The following is a 25711-nucleotide window of genomic DNA, read 5'->3' on the forward strand; positions in this document are numbered from 1 at the left end:
AATGAATGCAAAATCAAATCCCTGTAGAATCTTAGAATAGTTTGGGTTGGAAGGGACCTTTAAAGGTCTTCTAGTCCAACCCCCTGCAATGAGCAGGGACATCTTCAACTAGATCAGGTTGCTCAGAGCCCCATCCAACCTGGAATTGGGGCCAGGGATGGGGCATCTACCACCTCTCTGGGCAGCCTGTGCCAGGGGTTCACCACCCTCATTGTGAAAAATTTCTTCCTCATAACTAGTCTAAATCTGTCCTCTTTTAGTTTAAAATCACTACCCCTTGTCCTATCACTACAGGCCCTGCTAAAAAGTCTGTCGCCATCTTTCTTACACCCCCCCTTTAAGTACTGGAAGGCTGCAGTAAGGTCTCCCCAGAGCATTCTCTTCTCCAGGCTGAACAACGCCACCTCTCTCAGCCCTTCTTCATAGGAGAGGTGTTCCATCCCTCAGATCATTTTTGTGGCCCCCCTCTGGACCCTCTCCAACAGGTCCGTGTCTTTCCTGTGCTGAGGGCTCCAGAGCTGGATGCAGGACTCCAGGTGGGGTCTCACAAGAGCGGAGTAGAGGGGCAGAATCACCTTCCTTGACCTGCTGGCCATGCTTCTTTTGATGCATCCCGGGGTACGGTTGGCTTTCTAGGCTACGAGTGCACATTGCCAGCTCATGTCCAGCTTTTTGTCCACCAGTACCCCCAAGTCCTTCTCGGCAGGGCTGCTCTCAATCCCTTCATCCCCCAGCCTGTATTGATACCAGGGGTTGCCCTGACCGTGGTGCAGCACCCTGCGCTTGGCCTAGTTTTATCTCATGAAGTTCACACAGGTCCATCACTTGAGCTTGTCCAGGTCCCTCTGGATGGCATCCTGTCCCTCAGGCGTGTCAACCGTACCACTCATCTTGATGTCGTCTGCAAACTTGCTGAGGGTGTACTGGATCCCACTGTCTATATCATTGGTGAAGATATTAAAGAGTACTGGCCCCACCCCTGAGGGACACCGCTTGTCACCAGTCTCCATCTGGACATTGAGCCATGGACCACTACCATCCAACCAATTACTCCTCCACCAAACAGTCCCCCCATCAAATCCATCTCTCCCTAATGTAGAGAGAAGGATGTTGTGGGGGACTGTGTCAGAGGCCTTACAGAAGGCCAGATAGATGACATCAGTAGCTCTTCCCTTGTTCACTGTTGTGGTCACTCCATCATAGAAGGCCCGTAGGTTGGTCAGGCAGGACTTGCCCTTGGTGAAGCCATGCTGGCTGTCTCAAATCACCTCCCTGGGCCTCCATGTGCCTTAGCATAACTTCTGGGAGGATCTGCTCCATGATCTTCCCAGGCACAGAGATGAGGCTGATGGGTCAGTAGTTCCCAGGGTCCTTACTGCTCCCTTTTTAAAAAATGGGTGCAATGTTTCCCTTTTCCAATCTCTAGGATCTTCACCTGAGTGCCGTGACTTTTCAGATACCATTGAGAGTGGCTTGGCAACTACCTCAGCCAGTTCCCTCAGGACTCTGGGATGCATCTCATCAGATCCCATAGACTTATGTATGTTCAGCTTCCTCAGGTGGTTTTGAACTTGATCTTCTCCTACAGTGAGAGGGACTTTGCTCCTCCAGTCCCCACCTTGCAGTCCATCCCCTCGAGCGGTGTAGGAAGAGACACTGCTAGTGAAGACTGAGGCAAAGAAGTCATTCAGTACCTCAGCCTCTTCCTTGTCCATGTTCACCAGTCTGCCAGTCTTGCTTATCAACAAGGGTGTGCTTTCTTTGACCTTCCTTTTCTGGCTGACATACCTTTAGATGCCCTTTTTATTATTCTCTGCATCCCTTGCCAAGTTCAGCTCCGGCCTCTCCTTAGCCTTCCTGACCTTATCCCTACACAACAGGGCAGTGTCCTTGTACTCTTATCAGGACACCTGCACCTACTTCCACTGTCTGTGCATTTACTTCTTGCCCTTTAGTTCGACCAGATGGTCCTCGTCCTTCTAGTGAGGACTTTTCCCTAGATACTTCATTAAAAAAGTTGTATCCAGTGTGGATGTGTGATACTTTGATGTTCTAGCAGCACTAGGAATATGAAAGTAGAGGTGAAATGGGCAAGTCTCCTTCCTGTCGGAGTACCACACACCTCCTTCTCTTAAACGATGCATGGCAAGAGATGTAGGGCACAGAGGTGATGATTTGTGTGGAAGGAGGCATGCAGAATAGCAAAGATTTTTATTGTCAGCTCACATTATTTGAAAATTGCATCTTCAAGGGGTTAATAAGTGGCTAGCAGACATTTCAGTAAATGGCTAGATAATTGTTACTGGAGTGCTTGTCAAGCCCGAAGATTACAGTGGTGTATGAAACCATGGTATGTTGAAGTGTTGTGTTTAAAATCATCTTTAACTCATTCCACTCATATCTGCCCTGTGCATGACCCCTGCTGATTGTTCACTAGCCCTGTGTAAATGAGGATTTAGAGGGAAGAATTTCTGTATAGTATTTTTTTTAAATAGACATGCTGTCACACACACGCACACACACACAGAGCTGAGGTTTTGCAAGAATTTTCATGCCAGTGTCGCAGAAAAGCTTTTCCAAAGTTAAAAGCCTGCCTGCGTGCAGGGGTGTGTATGTGGGGATGCACTTTCTGGTGTGGAGGGCTCTTCTCTCCTCTTTGAGGGAAGAAGCAAAGCAGGCACACAGCTCAGCCAGAGCTTTCCTACTGTAGTAGAGGTGGGAGGAATCTATAAATGCATGATTTATGTAAAGTGCCTGGGATTGCCATGCTGAACATCCAGACTTTGAGCAGCCAGTGAGGGAAATTATTGCCACTGCAAGGGAGGAGGAGGAAAGCAAGCAGTTCTCCAGGCTGGCCTCGGTGGCTTGTGTTTCTCTCCTGTTCCCCAAAGTGGGTTCCTTGCTCTGAGTCCTGCTTTTTCTAGTGGTGCATCCCCATGGGATGCCCAGTGCTCATGGGCGGCACGGAAGCCGCTGAGGCTTCTGCGGATGTTATTTTAGATTTGGGGAGTTGTATTGTTTCCAGGACAACTGGGGAAGAATGAGGAAGAGACTTGTGCCGAGTCAGCTTGGAGCTAGTGAACACCCTGGCTTGCTCACTGCATTTTCCCCTGGAAAACGGCTAATGGCCTACTTTTACAGGGATCCCCTCAAGCCAAGCAAGTGATTGGGTTAAAAAATACTAGTGCAAGAAGCACATGAGGAGCCAGTGTTGTCAGGTGCAGTTGTAGTCTGATAATAGCAAGCAGCTCTCTGTGAAGCGAGCACTGTGAAGTTGTGGACACTCAGCACACTCAGAAGGTGAGTGCAGAGCAGAATGTGTTTCTGGGCTGGAAAGCCCATATTTGGGTCTCTATGTTTAACTCTCTTAACCTTTGATGACTGCTAAATAAATGTCCCTGTTCTACACAGCTCCTTCGATTAAGTGGAACGTGCTATATTGTGTGATCTTGCCTCTGTACCATTAATTGAATTCTATTCTAAGAGGAATTAAATCCTCTTGAAACTGTAATTAGTCACCTTATTTTTCTTCTTTCCATATTCTTTCTGTCTCATAGCAATGCTGAACTGCAGAATGTGGTGTTAAACTCCAGTGCTGCCATGGGGAGCAATAAACTTCAGGAGAAAGATGCCACTGGAGCTCCTGGCCACGATCTCAGCAACGGCAGCAGCAATTTGGAAGCAGCCAGGCGCCTGGCTAAACGCCTCTACCATCTGGACAGATTCAAACGGTCCGATGTGGCAAAGCATTTGGGTAAAAAGTACGTGCTGCTGATATGAGACCTTTGGCCACGTTGTTCTGCTTGCTGGTTCTGGAGGGATTCACTCTCAAATGATAACCTTTACATATTTATTTGTTTGTTTAAAGCAATGAATTCAGCAAGCTTGTGGCCGAAGAATACCTTAAGTTTTTTGACTTCACAGGCATGACGCTCGACTACTCACTCAGGTACATGCCCGTCTGCAGACCTTATGTTCTTGTTTTAGTAACAGTGCTGTTTGCTGTGTTGTCCTGATTGAAGCGGTTGCCCTGTGGGTGCTTAAGTGGGTGAAGAGAGGGATATGGGGCGTTTTTGGGACGGAGCATTTATCTTCTATTTAGCTTGGCATGCTGCTGTACTCCGGAGTGCTATTGCAGCAGTGGCATTTCCTGGAGAGGGAAATCTTAGGGTGGACCTGCTTAGAGATGGTCATTGATGAAGAGGAGATGGAGAAAAATGACCAGTTACTCGGTAAACAGGGGACTTGGAGTCTGCCAGGTGCTGCTGGGGAGTGAAGGTGTTGCTCACAGCTGAGCTGCGCAGACTTTTTGGCTGATGGCCTCTGGAGCTTGCTCTGCCCTGCTGCAGTTCACAGAGCCAGGGCCAGGGTTTGATGTGGCTCGGCAGCCCTCCTCCCTGCGTCCCTCTCAGGCACCCAAAAATGTGCAGAACAGCAAAAGCTTCCACGTGGAAAATGCCATTGAGAGTTTGGTAGCTGACAGCGTGGGTGTTTGAAAACCCAGCCCTTCAATTTTCCTTCCTTTTTACACTGGAATTAGGCCTCAACAATGTTTGTTTCCAGTGGTTTTTTTTCGTAGTAGGCAAAACACCCAACTTTGTGTAGCAGTGGCCTGTTAGCACAGTTGCTGGTGTTTGGGTGTGTAAAGGGATTTAAAGGGGGTTTAGATCATCTGGCTGAGGTTACTTAAGTGGGTTATAGTTTTTTTCTAGTGAGACAAAACCAGGAGGTCCGCAGGCACTTGCCAGTCCCATTGCAAATGCATTTCCAGGGGGTTAACTCCAGGAGACTGTAGCAGACCCCAAGGAAAGCCCAGAGTCCTACCTGCCAAAGGTGGCAGAAGGGAGACGCGCCTGCGGCCGGGGGATCGGAGCTGAGCCGGAGCACCCACTCCGCACAGGGTGGAAGCAGCCGGGGCAGTGGGGGAGGTCTGCTGCACATTCTGGGTTTCAGCAGCCCTGAAGCACGATGCTAAATATAGCCATCTTTTAAGTTGTGAAATCCAAAACTTAATTGCTTTGTGGCACATATTTAGGAGGTCTCTGCTCCCAGTAGATCTCCTGTTAATATTAATAGTCGTGACCTTCTCTAAAATATGCCCTGGCTCATGTGGGACTTAGACACATCAGGGGTTTGCTGAGGTTTCAGGAGTAGCTGCAGCAACTGCTGGCTGCACGCCCTGAGCATGCAGCAGAGGCCAGGGACAGAGCATCGTCCCGAAGCCTGGGGAGCCGAGGCGTGCTCCCTCAGGCTTGTAGAGAGCCAGAGGTAACCACCCTGTTGCTGCTGGCTGGCTGACAAGCTGTGGTTTGTTAAGTGTTTTGGAGCCCAAGGTGGCAGCCCAGACCTGTGCTACCCCAGGCTGTGGGAGGCCATTGTGCAGTGCGTATTGCTGTCAGTGGCAAGTCTGGGACATGGGGGAGGATTGGTCCTTCGTCGTCCTCATCTACTTCCACACTCTGGACTCACATTGCTCATGCATCTCCCAAGTGCATCTCTTGTGTCCTCTGCAGGACCGCAGGAGGGGAGGAGGTGGGACCGCTGCTCCAGCCCCTCTCAGAGTCCATCCTGATCCTCCCAGTGGGCGGAAACTCGCCCCCATGGCCCTTGGCTGCTGCATCGTGCTCTGAGAGCAAGGAACCTGTTGGTTCATCAGTTGCCTCTCTGAGGTGGCTTCCAGGGCGGTAAAGGTGCTGAAGAGGAGGAGAGGGTGTAGGTCAGTGATGCCTGGCGTGGGCAGGGCATGTCACTGGAAAGAGCCCGCACTGGAAGAGGGGGAAAGATGGCTAGGTGTCAAAATGTCCCATGGGGACATGAGGTAGGAAAGCAAGAGAAACCCTGCAAAGACTCAGTTGTATCTACTTGTGAATTGGGTTATTCGCAATACATTACATGTTAAATTAAGTTATTACCAGGCAGATCACACTCCGTATGGGTGTGAGATCAATGCAGGTACAGCCCATCTCTGATCTTGCATTGAAGAGAAAAAAATTAATGTTTATTTTTCCAGGCTAGATAGACGTGAGTGTTCCACCAACATATTCCACACGTCTCAGATCTGGTGTCAGTTTCAGTCTATTTTGGGTGTTTAAAAATTGTGTATTAGGCACTCATTTTGTGTGCCGTCTTGCTTCGGACGCAGAAGGTTTGTATTTTCAGGCTTTTCTTAGAAGCATCCTGACAAAGGAGCGTAGGCTCATACTGCTGAGGTCATCTCTTGGCTCCAGGATATGGGGATTTTGGGAAGTGCAGAAGTTCTTCTTTGGCTGCGAGGCGAGTTTTTCTAGCAGGAAGAGTAGCGGCATGGTTAAGAGGTGGGGTGGTTAAGTGTCAGATGAAGAGTGGAAGATGTCTGTGCGTCCCACCTCTTTGCACAGGCTCGCTGGCTGTTTCTAATGAACGTGCCGAGGTGGGCACCAGCCCTGCACCGTGGACTGTCATGAGCAGGAGCCCAGGAGGGCCAGGTTGCTCCTCCCACTGTTGAAGCTCAGTGGGAGATGTTGTGACTCTTCTGCCCTCTTCTCCAGATGTTTTCTGCAGGTCAGGTAGTCACATTGCCCTCTGCAAGGTGGCCTGGCTGGTCTGATGGGTCACCCTCCGGAAGGAGGATCACACCTTTGGCGTGGAGTCTGAGTCTCCAGTGCACCTGCTTGACTTCACCGCCTGGAGTAGCTCCTCTGATTTGGGTGGGAATACTAGTGAGTGTAACGTTAAAAGGTGCGGGCGTGACAGACAATTAGAAAAGGACAGAGAACACCCTGGATGTCTGTCATTCATAAACAACACCTGCTCCAGTTCCTTCCCCAAAGAAAATTATTAAAAATAAGAACAGCTCTTTCAAATGGTGTAATTCCGTATTAGTTTGTATATTCCGTGGCTGAGACCAATGGTAATTTAACTCCTGCTTCGTTACATGATGGGATTAATTGCAAACAGGATTATAGCCTGTTTTTCTAGAAAGTCTTCTCAGAACCAAATGTCTGGTGTGTGCTTATGTACTTCTTGCTGTGAAGTAAGGTGATGTACTCTGTGAGCTGTGTGAGGCGAAAAGAGATTTAAGACTTTGATTTCACCTTTTTCTGCTCTTCTTTTAGAAGTTTCTTTAAAGCCTTTTCACTTATCGGAGAAACTCAGGAACGAGAGAGAGTTTTAATCCACTTCTCCAGCAGATACTACCAGTGCAACCCAAACACCATTTCTTCTCAAGGTAACTTTGTTTCTGATACGAAGGTCTTTGGCTGCCTCCTTCTTCCTTCGTTACAGCCTTCGACAGCATGTATGGTGTGTGCCTGGGAACTGAAGGTGTGTAATTGCCGTGCCACACTTCAGAGACTGCCTGTGGTGAGCACTGAAACCCTCCACGTTCTCCAAACGTAATTGTGGTAAGGCAGTGAAAAAATCTGTATTTATCCCCAGTTAGGAAAGCTGTTGAGGCCTCCTCAGTGTAAATCCTCAGCTGTAGCATCTCCAGATTTTAACGTTCTCAGCTGTAGTTTCTGGTTCTTGCTGACTTCCAGCGTGTGTGGGTATCTGTACTCTGGCTACACACACGTGGCTGAGAATAAGTTCCATCTCAGGTGGAAGAGAAGCTCTTTCCTTTCCATGCTCCGTTCAATGCTTGTGTCTCTGCATGCACTGGCAGCAGGCATGCCAGTTCTTGCCAGTTGTGGGGGTGAATTTTGGGTGCTGTATCCAGACCCTGGCATAGTTTCATCTTGACTAGCTAACATCAGCCGGAGTGCTGTCTCCTAGCCAATGTTTTCAGTCATTTTGGAAATCTATGGTGGAAACAAACAAGCACACAGATCAAACCTGAGAAATCTGGCATTGGAGAAGAGGACAAACTGTCCGCTGGCATAGCTGCTGTGTTCCGCCAGCCATGCCGGCAGAGGCATGCGATCCTGTAATTGCAGCGCAGGCTGGTCACACGCTGAGAAAGGGAGGAGGGCGAGAAAGAAAATAAGCACAGGCTAAGCTGTGCCTTTAGTCTCAAGTGTGAATGAGAAGGAGCTGCTACACTTGGAGGTACTCCCACACTTCCTTAGCCCTTGCTTTGTGACCCGCCCCCATTGCAGTGAGGCGATGTTTGTCCACTTTGCACCAGTTCAGCTTTACTGGCTCGCACACCAGGGAAGGGAATAGGCAGCAGTAAGACAGGATCTGCTCCCATGGTGTCTCAGTCCTCTTCCTAATGCCTTTCTTGTTTCAAGACACCGCAGGCAGTCAGCTAGAATAGATGTGTCATGTCCAGACTGAAATAATGACTTGCATGTCAAGTCATTGACAAGAGATGGGATATCATCCAGAGGGACCTGGACAAGCTCAAGGAATGGACCTGTGTGAACCTCATGCTGTTCAACAAGGGCAAGTGCAGGATCCTGCACCTGGGTCAGGGCAACCCCTAGTATAATACAGGCTGGGGGATGAAGGGATCGAGAGCTCTGCTGAGAAGAACTTGAGGGTACTGGTGGACAAAAAGCTGGACATGAGCTGGCAATGTGTGCTCGCAGCTCAGAAGGCCAGCCGTACCCTGGGCTGCATCTAAAGAAGCGTGGCCAGCAGGTTGAGGGAAGTGATTCTGCCCCTCTGCTCTTGTGAGACCCCACCTGGAGTACTGCATCCAGCTCTGGAGCCCTCAGCACAGGAAAGACACAGACCTGTTGGTGCAGGTCCAGAGGAGGGCCACAAAAATGATCTGAGGGATGGAACACCTCTCCTGTGAAGAAAGGCTGAGAGAGTTGGGGCTGTTCAGCCTGGAGAAGAGAATGCTCTGGGGAGACATTACTGCAGCCTTCCAGTACTAAAAGGGGGTGTGTAAGAAAGATGGCGACAGACTTTTTAGCAGGGCCTGTAGTGATAGGACAAGGGGTAATGGTTTTAAACTAAAAGAGGGTAGATTTAGACTAGATATGAGGAAGCAATTTTTCACAATGAGGGTGGTGAACCCCTGGCACAGGTTGCCCAGAGAGGTGGTAGATGCCCCATCCCTGGAAACTTTCAAGGTGAGGTTGGACGGGGCTCTGAGCAACCTGATCTAGTTGAAGATGTCCCTGCTCATTGCAGGGGGTTGGACTAGAAGACCTTTAAAGGTCCCTTCCAACCCAAAGATTCTATAATCTATGTTGACATGGCAGCCTTACTCTAGTCTAGGGTGCAGGAGGGAGATTACCACTTCTGAGCCTGAGTAAGCATTTAGGTTAAAATGAGTCCTTCAGACTTTGCCCAGGATTCTACATGATTTTGATGCTGTATTTCTACTGTCGGTAGTCAACTCCTACACTGCAGAAATATGTTGGTGGTTCCTTTCAGTGGAGATCCAGGACTGCATTTGTCTTTCTTTTTTCCTCTTCCCCTTTTCCATCCTCTGGATGCATTTACAGTTTGCAAATGAGAGGGCAGGCTACTCTAGAGAAATGCGTAGACCTGAACTGGAGCACCACAGCCCCAATTCAAGCTTCTTCAGACTTAGCGCTGCTAGTGGTCACGGTTTTTCTCTTATTTCACGCTCTGCTACAGTTAGGTCGCGTTGCTTGGGTGCTGGAGCGTGTACAAACATTGTAAGAAAACATTGTTCTTACCTTGGAGAACATCTTCTTGTAATGGCTTCATCTTGCACAGATTTAAGGCTGTGATAGTCACACTGAGTGTGGGGTCTATCTGTCCTCATCCCCCATTCCTCTTCCTTCACAGCACAGAGGAACCCGTGCATGGTCATTATCCAGACTCAGCTACAAAGGTTTTTATGTACATCTCCCTGCAGTGTGTGCACGTCTCATGTATGACTCTGTGTCTTTATAACAACCCTGTGAGAAAAGGGAAGGTGGTACCATGTGTTTATGAACAAGAGAATGGAGAAAATATTTTTCCTAATGCGTTACTAAAGTTTGGAAACTGCCTAGAGGCATTTGGGTTTTCAGAGGTGATAAATGGCACCATGGGCACTGTCACCTTCATTGGGATTTGTGCACAGTCATTTTGGGTTTTGAAAGGGGTGCCTGGAAAATGAGGAATGTGAAATTGGTGTCCACTTTTGCAAATGGCAGCCTACACTGACTTTCCCAACTCTGCAACAGTGACTCCAGGGATGGAGATAGAGATACAGTCGGTCTTAGGTGGCTCATTGTTGAGGGCCTTTGCTACAGAACCACCTTAGAAATGGCTGGAGCACTCTCTACCCAATATGGAGCCAAGGCAGCGTAAAGAGCTGACTGAAGTTCTCCAAAATTCAGTCTAATTGAGCCCTGAATGAGGAGTGGGCCACAGAGGGAAGAAGACAGGATACCGTGCTGTATCTGCTCTGCACGCAAGAATGGATGTATTTTACTCTTCCCTCTCTACCCTGAAAAAAATGAAGAGGGAGCTGATTCAGGCTGTGGTATTGGTATTAGTAAGCAAAGGGTGACAGCATGGTTTCCTGTCTAGTTTGCCTCATCCATGGGTGCTGCAAGATAGTTTTGACAGTCATTAAAAGATGAAAGAAAGGCTGTTCTGGCTTGGCAGCTGCAGGATGATCTCACTGTTCATTTATTTAATTATGTGTATTTCTTGATAAAACAGATTCTTATTAAGGGAACATACTCAATTAGGGTATGAGGCTCAGCTTCAGCTGTTCTTGAAGGTCCAGTTGTGGGTTTGCATGTGACTCTGGTTATGTCTCTTTCTGCAGATGGAGTTCACTGTCTCACGTGTGCCATGATGCTGCTCAACACAGACCTGCACGGCCATGTGAGTACACACAGCTTTGTGTAGGCTGCTCCCATTGACACTGTGCTTGGAGAGGGTGGTCTTCTGTCAGCAGAGTCCCTTGGCTGGTGACCTGCTCCTAAAGCACCTCTGCAGACAGCAAACAGTGAGGTGGCTGCACCCCCAGGCTGTCATCCTGGGCAGGGCTTTCCAGCATGCCCAGAACAGTCATGTGTAAGCCTGGCATTGTGCCTAGTTTTGCCATGACATGTGAACATGCTCCTTGTCCTCAGGCCTCTGTCTTTCTTGTGTGCTTCCCATCCTTCCCTGGTTACAGCAGCTGGCTCTGGCTGGGAAGCTGTGGTTGGGATTGGCTTCCCCTTTCCAGTACGTAAAAACATTTGGGAAGGGAGAAGAAAGAACAGAGGTGAAAAGGTGCTGGGAAGGTCACAAGGGGAAGGTGATGTTTGCAGGCATCCAGTTGCAGGGGGGAGAGCTTGTGGAAGCAGAGTTCTGCTCAGCCAGGGTAATAATGGGTGTACCCAGAGCCAAGAGAGTGGAGGGGCGACGTGGGCATCCTAAGTGGGAGCACTGTGTTCCCCTGCTGCGCACCTCTCCCCACTGCCTGCCTGGGGGAAATAGTATTCCAGTTTGAGTCCTCTTAGTCACACTGGTGCAGGGTGCCAGCAGACCTAGGACATGTATTTCAGCACCCACGGTGCAATATGCCTGCTATGCCTGGTACTCCCGTGCTGTTGGCAGGCTTCCTCTGTCCTGGAGTCAGGATGGAGAGGGAGGAACACAGGGACTCTGGCATGGTAGCATGCAGGAGCGGTGGCTTCAGCCAGGTGGCTTTGGGGCTTCTTTCTGGCTGAGACCGTCCACTGCACTGCCAAAGGCTCTTGCAGGAGGGTCTCAGTTGGGAGCTCTAACACAGCAAGGGTGGTGGGTTGGGCAGCAGGAGATGGAGGCACCCTGGGTCTGTCTCCAAGGGCTGCTAGGCCCCTGTGGGTGCAGCTCTGCGGTGGGTGCAGGTAGTGAAGTCGAGGCTTGTGTGTGCTTCCCCAGGGGTTTTGAAATTGAATGCCTTTGTCTGAAAATTGTAGAAATGGGAGGGGGAAGGGAGTTGTGAAGAACTTTTTTCTCTGCAGGCTGAGCTTTCCCTGACTGAGGAATGTGTCAGTCACACGGGAGGGTGAGCGGAGGTGCAGGAACGTGCCCCGGTGTGCCTCTTAGCATATGCCGCTTCTCTTAAGCACACCTGAGACTGCCTGCCCAGGTATCCCGCTCCCCAGAGACTGCCTGGCCTTGCAGTCCAGGGAGGGAGACTAAATGGTCGTGCATCAGCCTGGCAGCATTTCCTGTTGCTCCCTGCAATGCTTTGGTGGGCCCTACTATCTTCATTAGGTACTGGAGTAAATGATCTGGCTCTGGCTCTGACCCATCGTTGCTGCTGCTGATTTGCAGCTGAAGCTAGGATGGCTCTGGCTCTTGCAGTGTGCAACTTTGGAGGCTTATCCTACTGGCAGTCCTTAGTGTGGTGTTACATGTACGCAGCTGTAATGTTTGCCAGACTCCTGCATGTTTCTCTTCTCTTCTCTCTCTCTCCCCCACCTCCCCCTGCCGTACTTTTCTGTAATTTTGGTCTTCCTCTTATGGCTTTGCGTTTTTCCACATAGGTGGTAAGTTGGGCATTTTTTACTTGGAATGCAGCCCCGTGCATATATACACTAATTGCCTGTTTCCTAACAAAGATAATGCTCTGAACCATCCTTAGCATGATTCTGCTAGAACAGGAAGCAAATGAGTCACAGGGCTTGTCTACACTGAGCTCTATTTGTTGCTGACATACTGATCATAAGTGCAGGCTCTTCTATTTCACAATAAGCTCAACTGGTTGTAGGGGTGTAGTGCAGCTGCTCTGCCTTCAGTTCATACTTTCCCTTAACTTTTGCAGACAAACTCTTACTTATCCTTGTATTTATCCCTGTCTTGCCACATCTCTTTGTAACTAAATCATTTCTGCTAGCTGTGTCTTGGAGATGCATGCTCGCTTCTTGGCAGGGATGTCATCACCCAGACTGTGATGCTAGAGACTTTTAAGGTATTTCTAGACTGCCAGGCACATCTGCTGGAACCTGTGTGGAACTGTGTGGAGGTGTTTGCTTTGATCCTGGAGCAAAACAGCCATTCCTCTGCAATGCCAGTTATCTCAGTGGGTGAAACGAGCCACACTGCTGTTGGTTTTGGTCAGCGTGGGGAAGCTGCAAACTGCTGCATGGGGGAAACAAACAGAAGCAAGTTGAAGTCTGTTGCAGGGAGGAAGGAAAGCAGTTGCAAGGCTAGTAGAATGGCTCCAGCCTGCACCCAAAGACGGCAATTATGAGCTGTATTCTGCAAGCTTAGCAACTAGAGAGCCAGGATTACAGCCAGACTGTGTTGTCAGGAGCCTTCCTGATGTGGGAAGCAGTGCATTGTGTGCCCCTCCAAAAGTATCTCCTCTCTTCTGGAAGGTGGTGTTCCTGCCTGCCTTCTTCCTGCTCATCTGTGCTGGCCACAGGCTACGGGATCTTTCTTTGTGGCTAGATGAGGCAGATGGTCAAGGTTTGCTGGTTTTCCATCTCTCCCAGATCATACATTATGGAAGGGAAATAGAGGATGTGCAGTCCAAGCTGTCATGAAACTGTAACATTGAATGACCTGCATTACAGATTGGTGCCCTTCTTCAGGGTCCACTCCTCTGTTAATTTGGGCTCTTACTCCTAACCCAAGTCACTGTTGGCACATAAAGTTCTTCCACTGTATTTCTGCAGCCATGGCATATCGTGATCGTGGAGAAGTCGTCTTCAGCCCCTTCTCCTGACTGGCAGCAGTGATATCCCCAAAAATATCCTGGTCATCACAGGGCCTGGTTTCCCTCTGCCTTTACCATGTCTCACCCCAAGCAGCTCACCCCAGGCTGCTTCCCTTTCTTCAGATCTCTCTGGGCTCCTTTTTCACCAACTCAGTGTTGTCATTGCTGTCTGCTCACAAGGCTCCCTGCATGCCAGCTGTGGGACTTCTAGCACCCAGGGGACTGAGTACAGACGCCTTTTCTGAGGGGTGGTGAAGACTGGGATCCAAGAGCAGTTTAGGGCAGCTTCAAGACTCCAAATGGAACAGTTTGGGTCCTACATGAACATAGCTGTTCCTTTCCTGTGTGTGGCTCAGTTGGGCAACTTTCAGCCTTGGAATTAGAAAGAGAGAAAAGAGAGCAATCCTATGGAAATGTCAGCCTGTGGATCAGAAAAGGATTCCTGGGAATCTTACTCCAACTCAGGGCAGTTGCTGCTGGAAGGGAGCATAAGAAATCATAAGAGAAAGGTCTGGAAAGGGCCTCAGTTGGCTATTTCCTTACACTCCACAGCAGGACCAAGTAGAGCTTTTCCATCAGAGGCTGGTAGAGCCTCTGGAGACACTGGGGGTGTAAGGCACCATGCAGATACCAGGGAGCTTCATCATCACCCTCTTCATTACCCTCCAGTGTTTAGCTGTTTTTCTTTTCAGACAGGTGTGTGGGATTTGGCATCCAAATACACCTTCCCTTTTCTCACTATTCACAAAAGGATGCTTGTCTCTGAGTAATTTTAGGAATGCCACCTTAGTGCTGCCTGCCTTGGGCTTAAATGAGAGCAGGGAGATACAATTCATTTGATGTTGCTTTTTTATGTCATTTTGGAAAGCAGCATGAATATTATGTGTTCCTCTGCCATTCCTTCCAGAACATTGGGAAAAAGATGACCTGCCAAGAGTTCATTGCTAACCTCCAGGGGATGAACGATGGCAAAGACTTCCCAAAAGGGCTGTTGAAGGTAAGGAATGCAGAACATGTGTTTCATTTTTAGTGAGAGATGGTTCAAAACGGAGCACCCTGCTTGCATTTTCTGAATCTTAATTGTCAAACAGGACAAACGCGGAGCACATTTCTCCTTCTAGAACATATATAGTATATACAGTGCTTATTCTGTTGTTTTGCCTCTTGACTTCACTTGATTGTGATCGAGACTCTGCAGCATGGAAAGGTGAGACTGAACTCCAGTGGGGCCAGCTCCAGAGCTGTGCATCTTGTAAGCTCATGTGATCATGCCGTCTCAGAGTGCTGTCTGCTGGTTAAAGTGGACAGAAGCAGCCAGTTGGTTCTGACTGTTGAATATGTAAGGACTAATCCTGAGCTCTGCATATCTGGAAAGAGTGTGTGTTTTCATCAAAGGTGCTTTGGGGTTTTCACATTAGAGCAGGCGATGTAATTTCAGATTAGAATGTGTTGTCTGGCACAGCCTGCTTTGCTTCAGGTTTTGTTCATTAAATTTGTGCCAGGAGTTAAATCTGAAGAACAGGGAAGGAGGCTGAGCAGGACCAATCTTGTTTCATTGTCAATAATAATGAGAATGTTTCATTTTTCTTTTGTCTGATTGCTAGTATGAAACAGCAGTCTCTTTGAAAGAAGAGAGGAGGACATACACTAGAGTTTATAATTTTTTTTTGGTAGTGGAAATAAAAATGAGAGGTTGCTGCATCTGAGAGCTGACCCAAAGCGTATCAAAGTAAATCAAAAGAATTGCTGTCTTCTGTGGGCTTTGTGTCAAGTTCATTGTGAGATGTGGATATACCTGCATAGTTAAAAGTAGACTTTGTTTTCTAGTATTGGTAATTTCTTCAGTTTCTCCAGCCTCTTCAGGGAGTTTTTTGTTGGGCTCTCCTGCCTCAGTTATTACTAAGGACTTAGGAATATAAACTCAACCCCTTTATTTTTAGATTTAATGTCTTGATTTTTAGAATCTGGATACAGAGTATTCATCTTCCAGCAGCAACACTTAGTTTTAAATTTTTTTTTTCCCCAAGGAATCTTATCTCTCATTCTGCCATAGAGAGATGTATTGAGATTAATTTGCAGGCTAATTACAGCCCTTATTGAATAAATAGGTCTCCAGACTGTGTTTAAATAACCTTCTGAGTGTACTGATGAGAGACTTCCATGGGTGCTCACTTGCTGTTTATTTTCCTGCTGACAGAATTACGCAGTCGAGGCTGCATCTTGGTGTTTAGTGCTGACCTGCTAATGCTAAGGCTGTCTGGCTCTTTGCCAGCCCACCCAAAGCAAGGGCTGGGGCTCAGGATTTTTTGGATGTAGCAGGATGGATGAAGGCCAGTGTCTGTGTCCCGCCTTGTTTGAGGCTTTCTGCCCTTTTCTGCATACTGCCCTGATGTCTTGGCAACAGAGGTAGCACGCAACCTTAGTCTCTCATCTGTCTGAAGATTTGCTGATGATCTGCACCTTGTTGTTTTAATTTAGCAGTGGAGAGGAGTGGAGTGACTGGCAGTAACTGTGCATTTCAGGAGCTACTTCCCTGTGTCTGCAGCAGCCACCCTACCACTAGATATGTGATTACAAAGACTTAGCAGAAATTAAATTTACATTAGTCTCAATAAATTAAATTTACAGAGCCTTCCTACAGCACAGCGCCAAAGTGCACATGGCTTGCCGGTGCATTAGCAGTGTAACTAATGAGCATCGGTGAGTGAGGCTGCGAGCCATCTCCCCGCATCCTTCCCCAGCCGCTTGGGAGAGGAAGGATGGTTTCCACAGGGTGGCAGTGTGCCCCTGTGGGAGTGAGGTTCTGAGCACCCACTGGTGAACAGTGCAGACCTGTGGGGAAGCTACTGGGCTTTTCTGTCTCTTCGATCTTTCTGCATTCCCCTCGTTGCTCTGCTGCACCCCTGTACGAAGCTCTGCAACTCTGCCGAGCCTCGGAGCAACGCTGAGTGGTGCTGGAGGGGAAAGAAGGTTGGGGAGATGTGGTCATGCATTGGAACAGGCTGCGCAGGGAAGTGGTGGAGTCACCGTCACTGCAGGTGTTCAAAAAACATGTAGATGTGGTACTTTGGGACATGGTTTAGTGAGCTTGGTGGTCTCGGGTGGACGGTTGGACTTGATGATCTCAGAGGTCCTTTCCAACCTTAATGATTCTATGATTCTGTGGTTAGCAAGTGCTTACATCTTTGCAGGCAGTATTCACCCAGGGCTTGGGAAGCTCTCCACAGCATTTACCATGGACCCAATTCACAGAGTCAGGGGTGCAAATACTGCTTGGGATATCCAGGACTGTCATCAGACAAGCAGAAATCAAATGTTTCCTTCAGTCAATTGCATTACCCTTAGTGCTACCGAGTGCAGCGTGGCCTTGAGCGTTTTTTTTGTCTGGATGGGATAATAGCCCTTCAAGGGGCAGACATCAACATCTGAGGGACACTTCTGTCTTCTGCGTGATAAGCCTCAGAAATCTTCAGTGTGAGATCTGATTGCTCCTTTCCTGGAGCTCCATGAGGGAGCCATTTCTTTGTTTTATTAAGTTTTTTCCCAACAATAAGGATGCTTTGGTAAACACTATAAGGCCTTCAGGGCATGATTCTCACAGTGTCACTGATAGTTCTTTAAGAACAGAGATTTAACTCTGGCTAGAGATGGAAATGAGAAATGCTAATATAATCTTGCTCACCTTGTGTCTTTCTCTCTGTTCATTAACACTGAAAAGACTTTTGCTTTTGTGCACCCATCTAGACAAAGATTAATTTCTTTTTCTTCTTCCTCGTTCTTTTTGTCAGATCTGAGGTTTCTTTTAAAGTTGGGACCCATAAAGGTAAATATGCCAAACAGTGATTAAAAGCATGGTTCTTCCCATGGGATCTGCTTGCAGTATTCATATATTCAGTACTTTGCCAGGCAGGCAGGTAGATGTACCTTCCCTTTTATTCCATCTTAGCTCTGGTTTGATGTGCAGACAGTAGCTTGATTTCCAGTTATGTACTGTCAGTGCATGCTGACCTGAGAGCCGTAGTTTATACGTACTGCAGGGTTCCTGTATGCCTTCAGACTGGGGTAAATTCCTTTTAAATGAGAACCAGCATCCCAAGCTGTGATTCTCTTCTCTGGTGTAAATCAGGAGCATCTATCTCTGTGGGTCTGGCTGGTGTAGAAGGTGAGTCAGATCTGTTAAATCCAGACAGATTAAGGTTGTTGAAAGTAAAATTTTTCAAAGGCAAGAAAACTTTTTGAAACTCCTGTCCTTTGACTCTGAGCTGTCACGCTCCAAGAACACAAATAATTTTATATTGTATCAAGCTGTGATCAGGCAAGGTGATGCTGAATTTCATCTTTGATCTTATAGTTCCCTGTAGCAAAGGCCTCTTTGCCCTGGTGAGTTGAAGCCCTGGAAGGAATGCTAGAAATACTGAGAGTTGTGACTGCCCATGTTCTAGTTAGTGCAGCAGTACTTTGCTGTGGCTGGGCTCAGGGCTCGCTCCTATAGCTGATGGTGAATCACACAGTTACCAGCACTTACAGGTGGGGACAGGTGACAGGTTTATCAGGACTGAGAGAGTCAAAGGGACCCAGCTGCAGCGCTCATCTCCTCAGAGCGGATGTACCTGACATCCCGGATCAGCTGCCGCAGACGCTGCTGCGAATGGTGAGGGAAGCTGGAGGAGAGATGCAGCACCACCATGAGTGACGGCTGAACACATCGGAAACAATCAAAACAACCAACTCCAATCTGGAGGTTGTTAACCTAGGAGAATCGTGACCAGACCATTGCTTGTTTATTCCTGTAGACAGGGAGGCCACAGCTAGAGTCTCCTTACTTGGAAGGGAAATGAAATCAATCTGGGGCAATGTCAGGAGCCTCATGACTACAGCATAGGGGCAGTTTATCTGCAGGCTGGTTCCTTCCTCCTGTGTTCACACCAGCTTTAATCTGGTGCACTGATGATGCTCTGGGCTTGTGTTATGTGTCCATAGCCTTCTTCAAAGCTGGGCTTCATGAGATTGTCTGGAATGAGAAGAGCAGGAGATTGGCTTGTAAAGAGTAGGCTTTGGAAAGATTTTGGCCATGCATGCTTGCTTCGTTTCCCGTAGGCAGTGCGGTCCTCACAAATGAAGTGCTGGTACACAATGCTGGCCACTGTCTTGTCACCTTTGTGGCAAGGTCTGTGAGACTCCATTCGAGCAAGGTGGTAGTGACAAGGTCTTTCTTACGCAAGGAGAGAAAACATCTGCTCCAGCCCACAGAGAGCCTGCAAGGAGTCACCTCTGAGGAAACTGATCCCTGCTTTTGTTAGGCAGCGTCTTGGGAAGAGTGCTCTGTCATTAGGCAGTGTGCTAAGTACCACCTGCCCATATTGTCCTTACATAGGTAAATGTCCTCTGCATCTCCAGTGTCCGAGGTACCTCATTCATGGAGTCGAGGGCATCACCCAACCTCTGATGTGGGCTGACGCTGGTGGCTGTGTTGCCCCATGGCATGAACACTGGATGTGAGGGGGTTGTGCCTGTCTTCTGGTAGGAGGTAGTATCTCCTTGCTGACCCACTGTGCTGTCAGGGAGCCTCTCCATCATTCTGAGGGGCTTAGGGTGCTCTACAGGGACTTGGCCATCCCAGCAGGGGCTGCTGATGGAGATAAGATGTCACTCCTGCGTAAAAGATCTGCTTTCTCTCAGAGGCTGTTTTTAGGCTAGGCCTTATCTCCTGGAGAAGCACTGTAATGAAGTGACCAAAGTTAAGTGGGAGTTCCTGGTGCTGAACTGTTCTGAAGAACTGGTCCCCCTTAATTTCCTAAATGATCTGACTTCTTGATCAGGATTGCTGGGATATGCAGTTTCCTACAGAAGCTGCAAGGTAGGGTTTATCTCATTTTGCTGTCAGTTCCCTGCACTTTAATTAAGGATATTTTTTGCCACTGTCTTTCTACCTCCCCTCTCTCTTTTTTTTTTCCTCCACCACCTCCCGTCTCTGCCAAAAGCCCTCCAAAGCAAACACTCAATTTAAAGAGAATTACTGGCATCTTGCTTCATCCGTTCTAATAATTTCAGGTATTTAGCAGAGAGAAGGGAATGAGCATCAGGTGGGTACCTCCCCCCCATTTACACAGAGGAAAGCACACTAATCAGACTGCTGTATACACCCTAATTGCTCTCATCTGCCGTCTCCACACTTCCTCCATTTCATGGCTGAGGCTCTTTGGCAAGGAATTCCCACCTTCCTGCTACTGCTGAATGGAGATGGGAGCCTGATGAATTCGGGGAGATGGGAGTGTGTGGCAGCGTGCCGGAAGGGCCCCAGGAGGACAGCCTTGACGGCTGGAGAACCCTGCAACTGCGGGCAGAGGAGGGGGGCAGAGGGGACCAAGTGTTTCTGCTCCCCTAAAGAAGTCAGAGCTCTGCTCAGCAGGAAGAGAGCTTGCCTCCTTGTTTCCCCCCGAAAAATGAAGTTTTTCCTGTTAAAAATATTTCTCTTGGGATAATGTTTCTAGGGCAGCCATTTCTTATCTGTTTGAAATGAAAGATCTGTTACTGAAGGCCCCTTTCAGCTGCTAGGAGACAACAGAGTCTAATCTGGCAGTATAAAAGTCAGTGAACGAAGGATAAAAACATTAATCCTTGTCTTAAACAGTTGTTTGCAAAAGCATACTTTCCTTTCACTCTCCACAGAGCCATAGTGACTGAAGAGAACACCCTGCTTGTCTTTGCTCTCCTCCATCCTCAGTGAGGACCTTCCTGCTGCGATAACCTTTGTTTCCTCTGGCTTGCCATTTTTTGCGTGTTGTCATTTGTCCTGTCTAAGAGTAATAACCAGTTAAAGCATGCCTGTGCAGAACTGTGAATTAAAACAGGTTATGACAGTGCGTGGATTGGTTTGGGTCCCAAGAGTAACAGAGATCCTGACACCCCCCTGCCCTGTTGAAATGCAAACGTGTTTTCTTTTTGCGTTCCAAGAACTTGTTTCAATGCACATAAAGAGAAAAATCTGAAATCTGTGCACTTCTCTCAAGTCAAATAAGCCCAGGTATTGCGTTGAGGAAAGCCACATAAGATCGTAACAAAAGCCTAATGCTCTCCACCAACTCTCTGTCCCTGAGAAGGGAAAGTAGAACTTTAGAAAAGGCTGAAAACATAAAATTTTGTAGTGGTGATGCAGGAATTCCTCTGTGTGGTCTAGGGGTGGTACTAGGGATTGCTTATCTCGCTAGGAAGCACCCATTACAGGTCGGGCCTGTTTCTGCTTTCATGCTCTGCATTTCTCTGAATTATTTTTGCTCCTACAACCTTTCATCTCTTTGCTTTCCAACTGTTACTCGAAAGATGTCACCTAGCCCACCAGGCCTTTGTGTCAGCAGGGAGTGAAACCCAAGCACAGTCAGCTAAGAATTTCCATTACTACTAGCTGCAATTACGTGGCTCAATACCAGGCTCCTAATGAATGTTTAGGGGTTTAATTTTCATCTGTGGAGGCAACATCTCTGTAGTGTCTTGTCCAGGTTGATCAGGCAAGTGAATCATTTGATGTTTAGCTTCTCCAACCTGTCAGATAGCCAAGGCTGTCAGAAGTCCCCTGGTTTAACTTAGCAGCTTCTGAGGATGAATGTCATCATTCAGAGCTTCCCATTCCTTGTGCTGTCAGTGTGGAGGATACAGACTGGTAGTCTCCAGGAATGATGTGCTCTGCCACTTTAAAGGAGGAATTCTGGGCTCTTTTCAAGCCGGGAAATCTCTAATACAATGTCACACATACATTTTGGTCCCTATGACATATTACTCCCACCTCCATGTAGGTAGAAAACAAATCCTGAAAAACATTCTTTGATCTTCCACCCACTGATCTGCTTGAAATTTAAGTTCTGTGCTGCAAGTTGAGGGAAGGAGGAGTAGGAATATAATTTATACCATATTTAAAAAAAAAAAAAAGAGAAGAGGAGAAAACGCCACTTCCACCAGTTTTAGAATTATTGCTGTGTAAATCTTTGGTATTCCTTCCTTCTGTTTGTCACCACACTTTTGAAATGACATTGGTCTATTCTCTCTCTGACCTAGTTACACTGTTTTTGTTCAAGCAAGAGCACTAGGTTGCTTTTTAAATTTTGATTATCTCTTTTCTTTCCTCCTTTCCGGTGATGTTAAATGGAATGTTTAGTTTACTTCCGAGGTCATGCTTCCTTGGGCGATGAAGTATTTGTAAGAGCCGGGCAGAAACATGGGGCAAATCCAACCCACCTACTTTTTGCCCTGCTGACAAATGGGTTCTGGCAGGAGTCGTGAGGGTTAGGAAGGATTTTTCCTGCTTTTGGGTCAAGACAGCTGGCCGTCACTCCATAGGTACATGCAGTTGCAGAGGAAAGGGATGTCAAAGTTTATGCCCGTTTTCCGCCCTGGAGCTGCTCCTTCCATGGTGCAATGCTTGCAAGTGCAGGTGACACCCACGTGAAACCTGTGTGATTCTCAGGGCAGCCTGGATTCTCCTTTTTCCTCCTTTTTCCTCCTTTTTTCCTTTCTGTTGTTATTGTGTTTGCTGTCTGAATCAGAGGGAAGCATTGAAGGGTGGTTGTTTTTCTTTTTTTATGCACATCTGTGGAGGAGTGCTGGGTGATGAGGGTTTTATTTCGATGTTGTTGACTCTAAGCACTCTCACTGCAGGGACAGAGGGAGGGGCTGTTTGCAGCTGATCTAAGAGAGTTGGTAGGCTTTGCACCAGTGCTTGGTTCACCTCCCTGCGTGTTTCTTGTCACAACTATGCAGAATTTTAGGGGTTTGGTGCTTTTACAGATTTGTTCAAGGTGCTGCTGTTTTCTGTAGCTACATTTGGCAGCTTTAACTTAAGAAGCTTGGTGGTCTGTGTTAGTTGGTGCCTACTATGTGTCTCAATTTCCATCAACCCTGTTGAGAGTAGGTGATAGTTCCTAAAAGGAGGAATGTGAGGGGAGAAACTTTTTCCTGTGGAGACTATAGTGCTTTGCCAGGAAATGCAACAGCTAGTCTGTGACACAGCTGTTTTCAGATATGCCGCAAGGAAATTGAAGATGGGTAATGGCATCTCTTCACTTGCAATGCTAATCAGGATAAAGGAGGCATGGTTTCTTTGCATCCCTGTTGCTATCAAAGTGCTTGTTTTCATTAAACCTGTGGTGTCCCACCATTCCCAGCAGAGCACTTATCTTAGGAGTGGTTTCTTTTGGCTTAAGATGCAGCATGAATCCCAGAGAGGTACACAGATACCAGGATTGATTTGGTCTTCCACCAGCCAATATTGTTTTGTCACTCTGCTCACTTTTAGGGGCTTACTGATGTGAAAAGTCAGTAGTCAAGACTTGTGTCTGTGACCACAAGCCAGCTGGCTGTGGACATGCTTTTAGCCTGCTTCTCGTGTAAATTAAAACATACAGACTTCAGTTGCCCTCATGGGATCATAGAAGCAATGCTTGTGTTTTCCTGGTGCTATGAGTTGATGTCCTTTGCTTCATGGTTGAGGTGGTCTAAAAGCATGTGCTTATGCAGCTACAATAGCCTAGTTGACATGGGATAGCTTTCTGGGCTGTAGTAATTTGACCGCTATCCATTGTAAGGATTACTTTCCATTTTATAAGAGAAATCAGAGTCATCCCCAGGGATTCCCTCAGAGCCTATAGCACAAGTGTATGTACTACAATATAAACTGTAAGAAAGTGAAAGATTCTTTCTCAAAGACATCAATATTTTTTTTGCTGGTAAATTCAGATTGGGATAAAAGCCAGCATCTCTGTAAATGTCTGGTAATAAGGTACTGTGGTTAGTGGAGAATAGGGGTCTTTCATGGGGAAAGCTAGGTGGATAATTTTGGTTAATAATTTTGAAATTTTCTGTCAATACCCATCATTCTTCCACCGTACCTGCCGTTACCCTGCTAGGGTTCCTGTTGACCTAGTTGCTTATGCATGTAGAAATGAAGTGGTAGTATTTATGCTCTTTACAGGGATGGCAGTTGGAGACATTTATATTTAATCTTGATTGTAGCTCCCCTTGGTCAGCAGACCTCAGAAATCATTATCTTAGTATCACCGGAGTGTCAGTTCAATAATGTTACTGCCCATCAGTTGTTAAGTTCTAGTTCTGTAGCCATCGTGTATGAGCAGCTTATCCAGCAAAATTAACTTTCCCCTCCCTGTCCATTTTGGGGAGAATAAAAAAACAGGGATGAAGGGAGAAGTAAACCAATCTTATGAAAGACTTAATGTTGTTTATTTAACAAACAGTAGTTAATAGCAGCATTAAATAGTGCCACTTCTGCACCACGCAAATATGTTACTGGTTCTTGAGACTATATTTCAGGTAATTGGTTTGCATGTGTTTAGATGTTTTGTTGGCTCTTGTTGTTGATATTTTTGTCACTGGGATCAGGCTTAAATGATGCTAATGGATTCTTGCGGCTTTGTGTGAGGACATTGGAGTTCTTCAGGCACAATAACATGGTCCTTGGGTTTGGTCCCTAAAAGCCAGTATTAATTTAATTTTGAATTCCACAGCGTTTCTTCTTGTGTTGTTGATTTGCTGAATGACATTAGGAGGACCAAGCAAGAACTGAGTATGTTTGGCATCCCAGGGAAACTTGACTGGTGGGAGGAAGAGATATGAAGGAGCTTATTGCACAGTAAGTTGAAATGGCTGCCTGTTTCCTCTATGGGTGATGAAGTTTGTGGTAGTGCCTGTGACAGGTGAAAAGCTTTTGGGTTGAGACGGAAGGAATGGTAGAGACTCTGGTTTTCCCCTCTGTATCTGTTTTGGCCCAAAGTTTCAAATAATCCTGCTGGTTTATGGTTTACTTCTTAGAGGTGGTAGTAGGGAAGATCCATGAATAGGGTCACCATCCTTTCAGTTGCCCCAGTGGTGTCACTGGGCTGTTCAGACTAAATACTGACTGAATATCTGCATTCTGCCCCTTTCTCACAACCTCTTTGCTGGCCTCTTCAAGGGTAAGATGATATCTTCTCCACACACCTGGAGGGTCCCCTGGGTGTGGTCAGCTTTGATTTTTCTGGTACTGTGCAGCCGTATCAGCCCCTTTTTAAAAAACAAAAATCCTTTCTATCCCTCTATTTATGTTAACAACCCACTTCTCCCTCAGAAATCCCTGTTGCTCAGTTACAGACAGAAATCAATCCTGTGTGCATGCGAATTTCTAAAATGGTGGGCCTTCTCTAATGTTGAAGAGTGGTCTTTCGCCAGCAGAAGACAGTCACTGTATGCACAGGGCTACCGGCTCAGTGAGGAGTACAAGACTGTATTACCACTTGCAGATGAAAATCATGGGCACTGATGAATCCCTGAGCTGAAGACATTTAAGGCTTCAAAAGCATGATCCCAGGAGGCTCTCTCTTTTGGAGAGTGTGAGCTGGGAGAGAAGTGTTTTCCGTACTCCGTTGGGGAAAAAAAATAATTGAACAAGATGCAGCCTGTCACCCTTGGCATTTTGGAGTGCTGCTTGGTTACAGCTGAACCAGACCTGTTCCCTTGTGAATTAAGGCTCCTGTCCTGCCTGAGGATCTGCTAACCTCAGCTGAGAGGGTGCTAGGTGGAGAACTGCTGCACTTAGGTAGCAGCGATGGTGCTGTGCTGTGGGCAACAGAAGAGAAATGTTGCTGTGATTCAGTCTAGCTTTTCTTTAATAATGAAATTGCTCTGTGTAATTCAAATTGGCCTAGGTCTGTGTGTGATATTTAGGAAATATTATTATTTCAGATGTGTTGAGGGTGCTTGGGGAGGTGGCCTTATAAATCCGAGAGCAAGAATAATCTGCTAGGCAGGGGCTGGTAGGATGGGGAGTGATTTGTGGCCATTTGCATAGCACCTGTCAGGACCTGCTGCTTAGCTTATCTGGAGCTGTTTGCAGTGAAAATTTCCTCTAAGAAGAGATTTTCTTTGAAAAGCTTTTCCACTAGCAGTGGATAATTTCAAATGGGTTAAGTAACGTAAAACCTTTTCTGGGAAGTGGCACAAGTAACTTAGAGCATGCAATTGCTGGTTGCCAGAGAAAAAGGGTCCTCTGTTCCTTCAGGTACGCCCTAGCAATGACAGGTTTGTGTAAAAAGGCTGGAGCACGTCTAGGATTTGATCTTAATATGTGAGGTTGGGGTGGGCTTGCTAGAACCGACTGTTGTGGAAATGAGAATGCATTTTGCTTGTTTGCCA

The 25711-nt window shown here is 47.2% G+C and overlaps 1 protein-coding gene across 1 annotated transcript in view; it reads left to right on the forward strand.

The window, feature by feature from the left end:
• Positions 1 to 25711, forward strand: part of PSD3 (pleckstrin and Sec7 domain containing 3) — a gene marked incomplete at both ends in the record, with an annotated part of 106385 nt that overhangs the window by 39564 nt on the left and 41110 nt on the right. Inside the window, 5 exons of the mRNA XM_082012853.1 lie at positions 3558 to 3761; positions 3869 to 3949; positions 7095 to 7207; positions 10667 to 10725; positions 14445 to 14534. Of these exons, the coding sequence (XP_081868979.1) occupies positions 3558 to 3761; positions 3869 to 3949; positions 7095 to 7207; positions 10667 to 10725; positions 14445 to 14534 (547 nt within the window). The remainder of the gene's footprint in view (positions 1 to 3557; positions 3762 to 3868; positions 3950 to 7094; positions 7208 to 10666; positions 10726 to 14444; positions 14535 to 25711) is intronic.

Source organism: Phaethon aethereus (assembly GCF_964289735.1).
Source record: "Phaethon aethereus genome assembly, chromosome: Z".
In the NCBI taxonomy this organism is placed as follows: Eukaryota; Metazoa; Chordata; class Aves; order Phaethontiformes; family Phaethontidae; genus Phaethon; species Phaethon aethereus.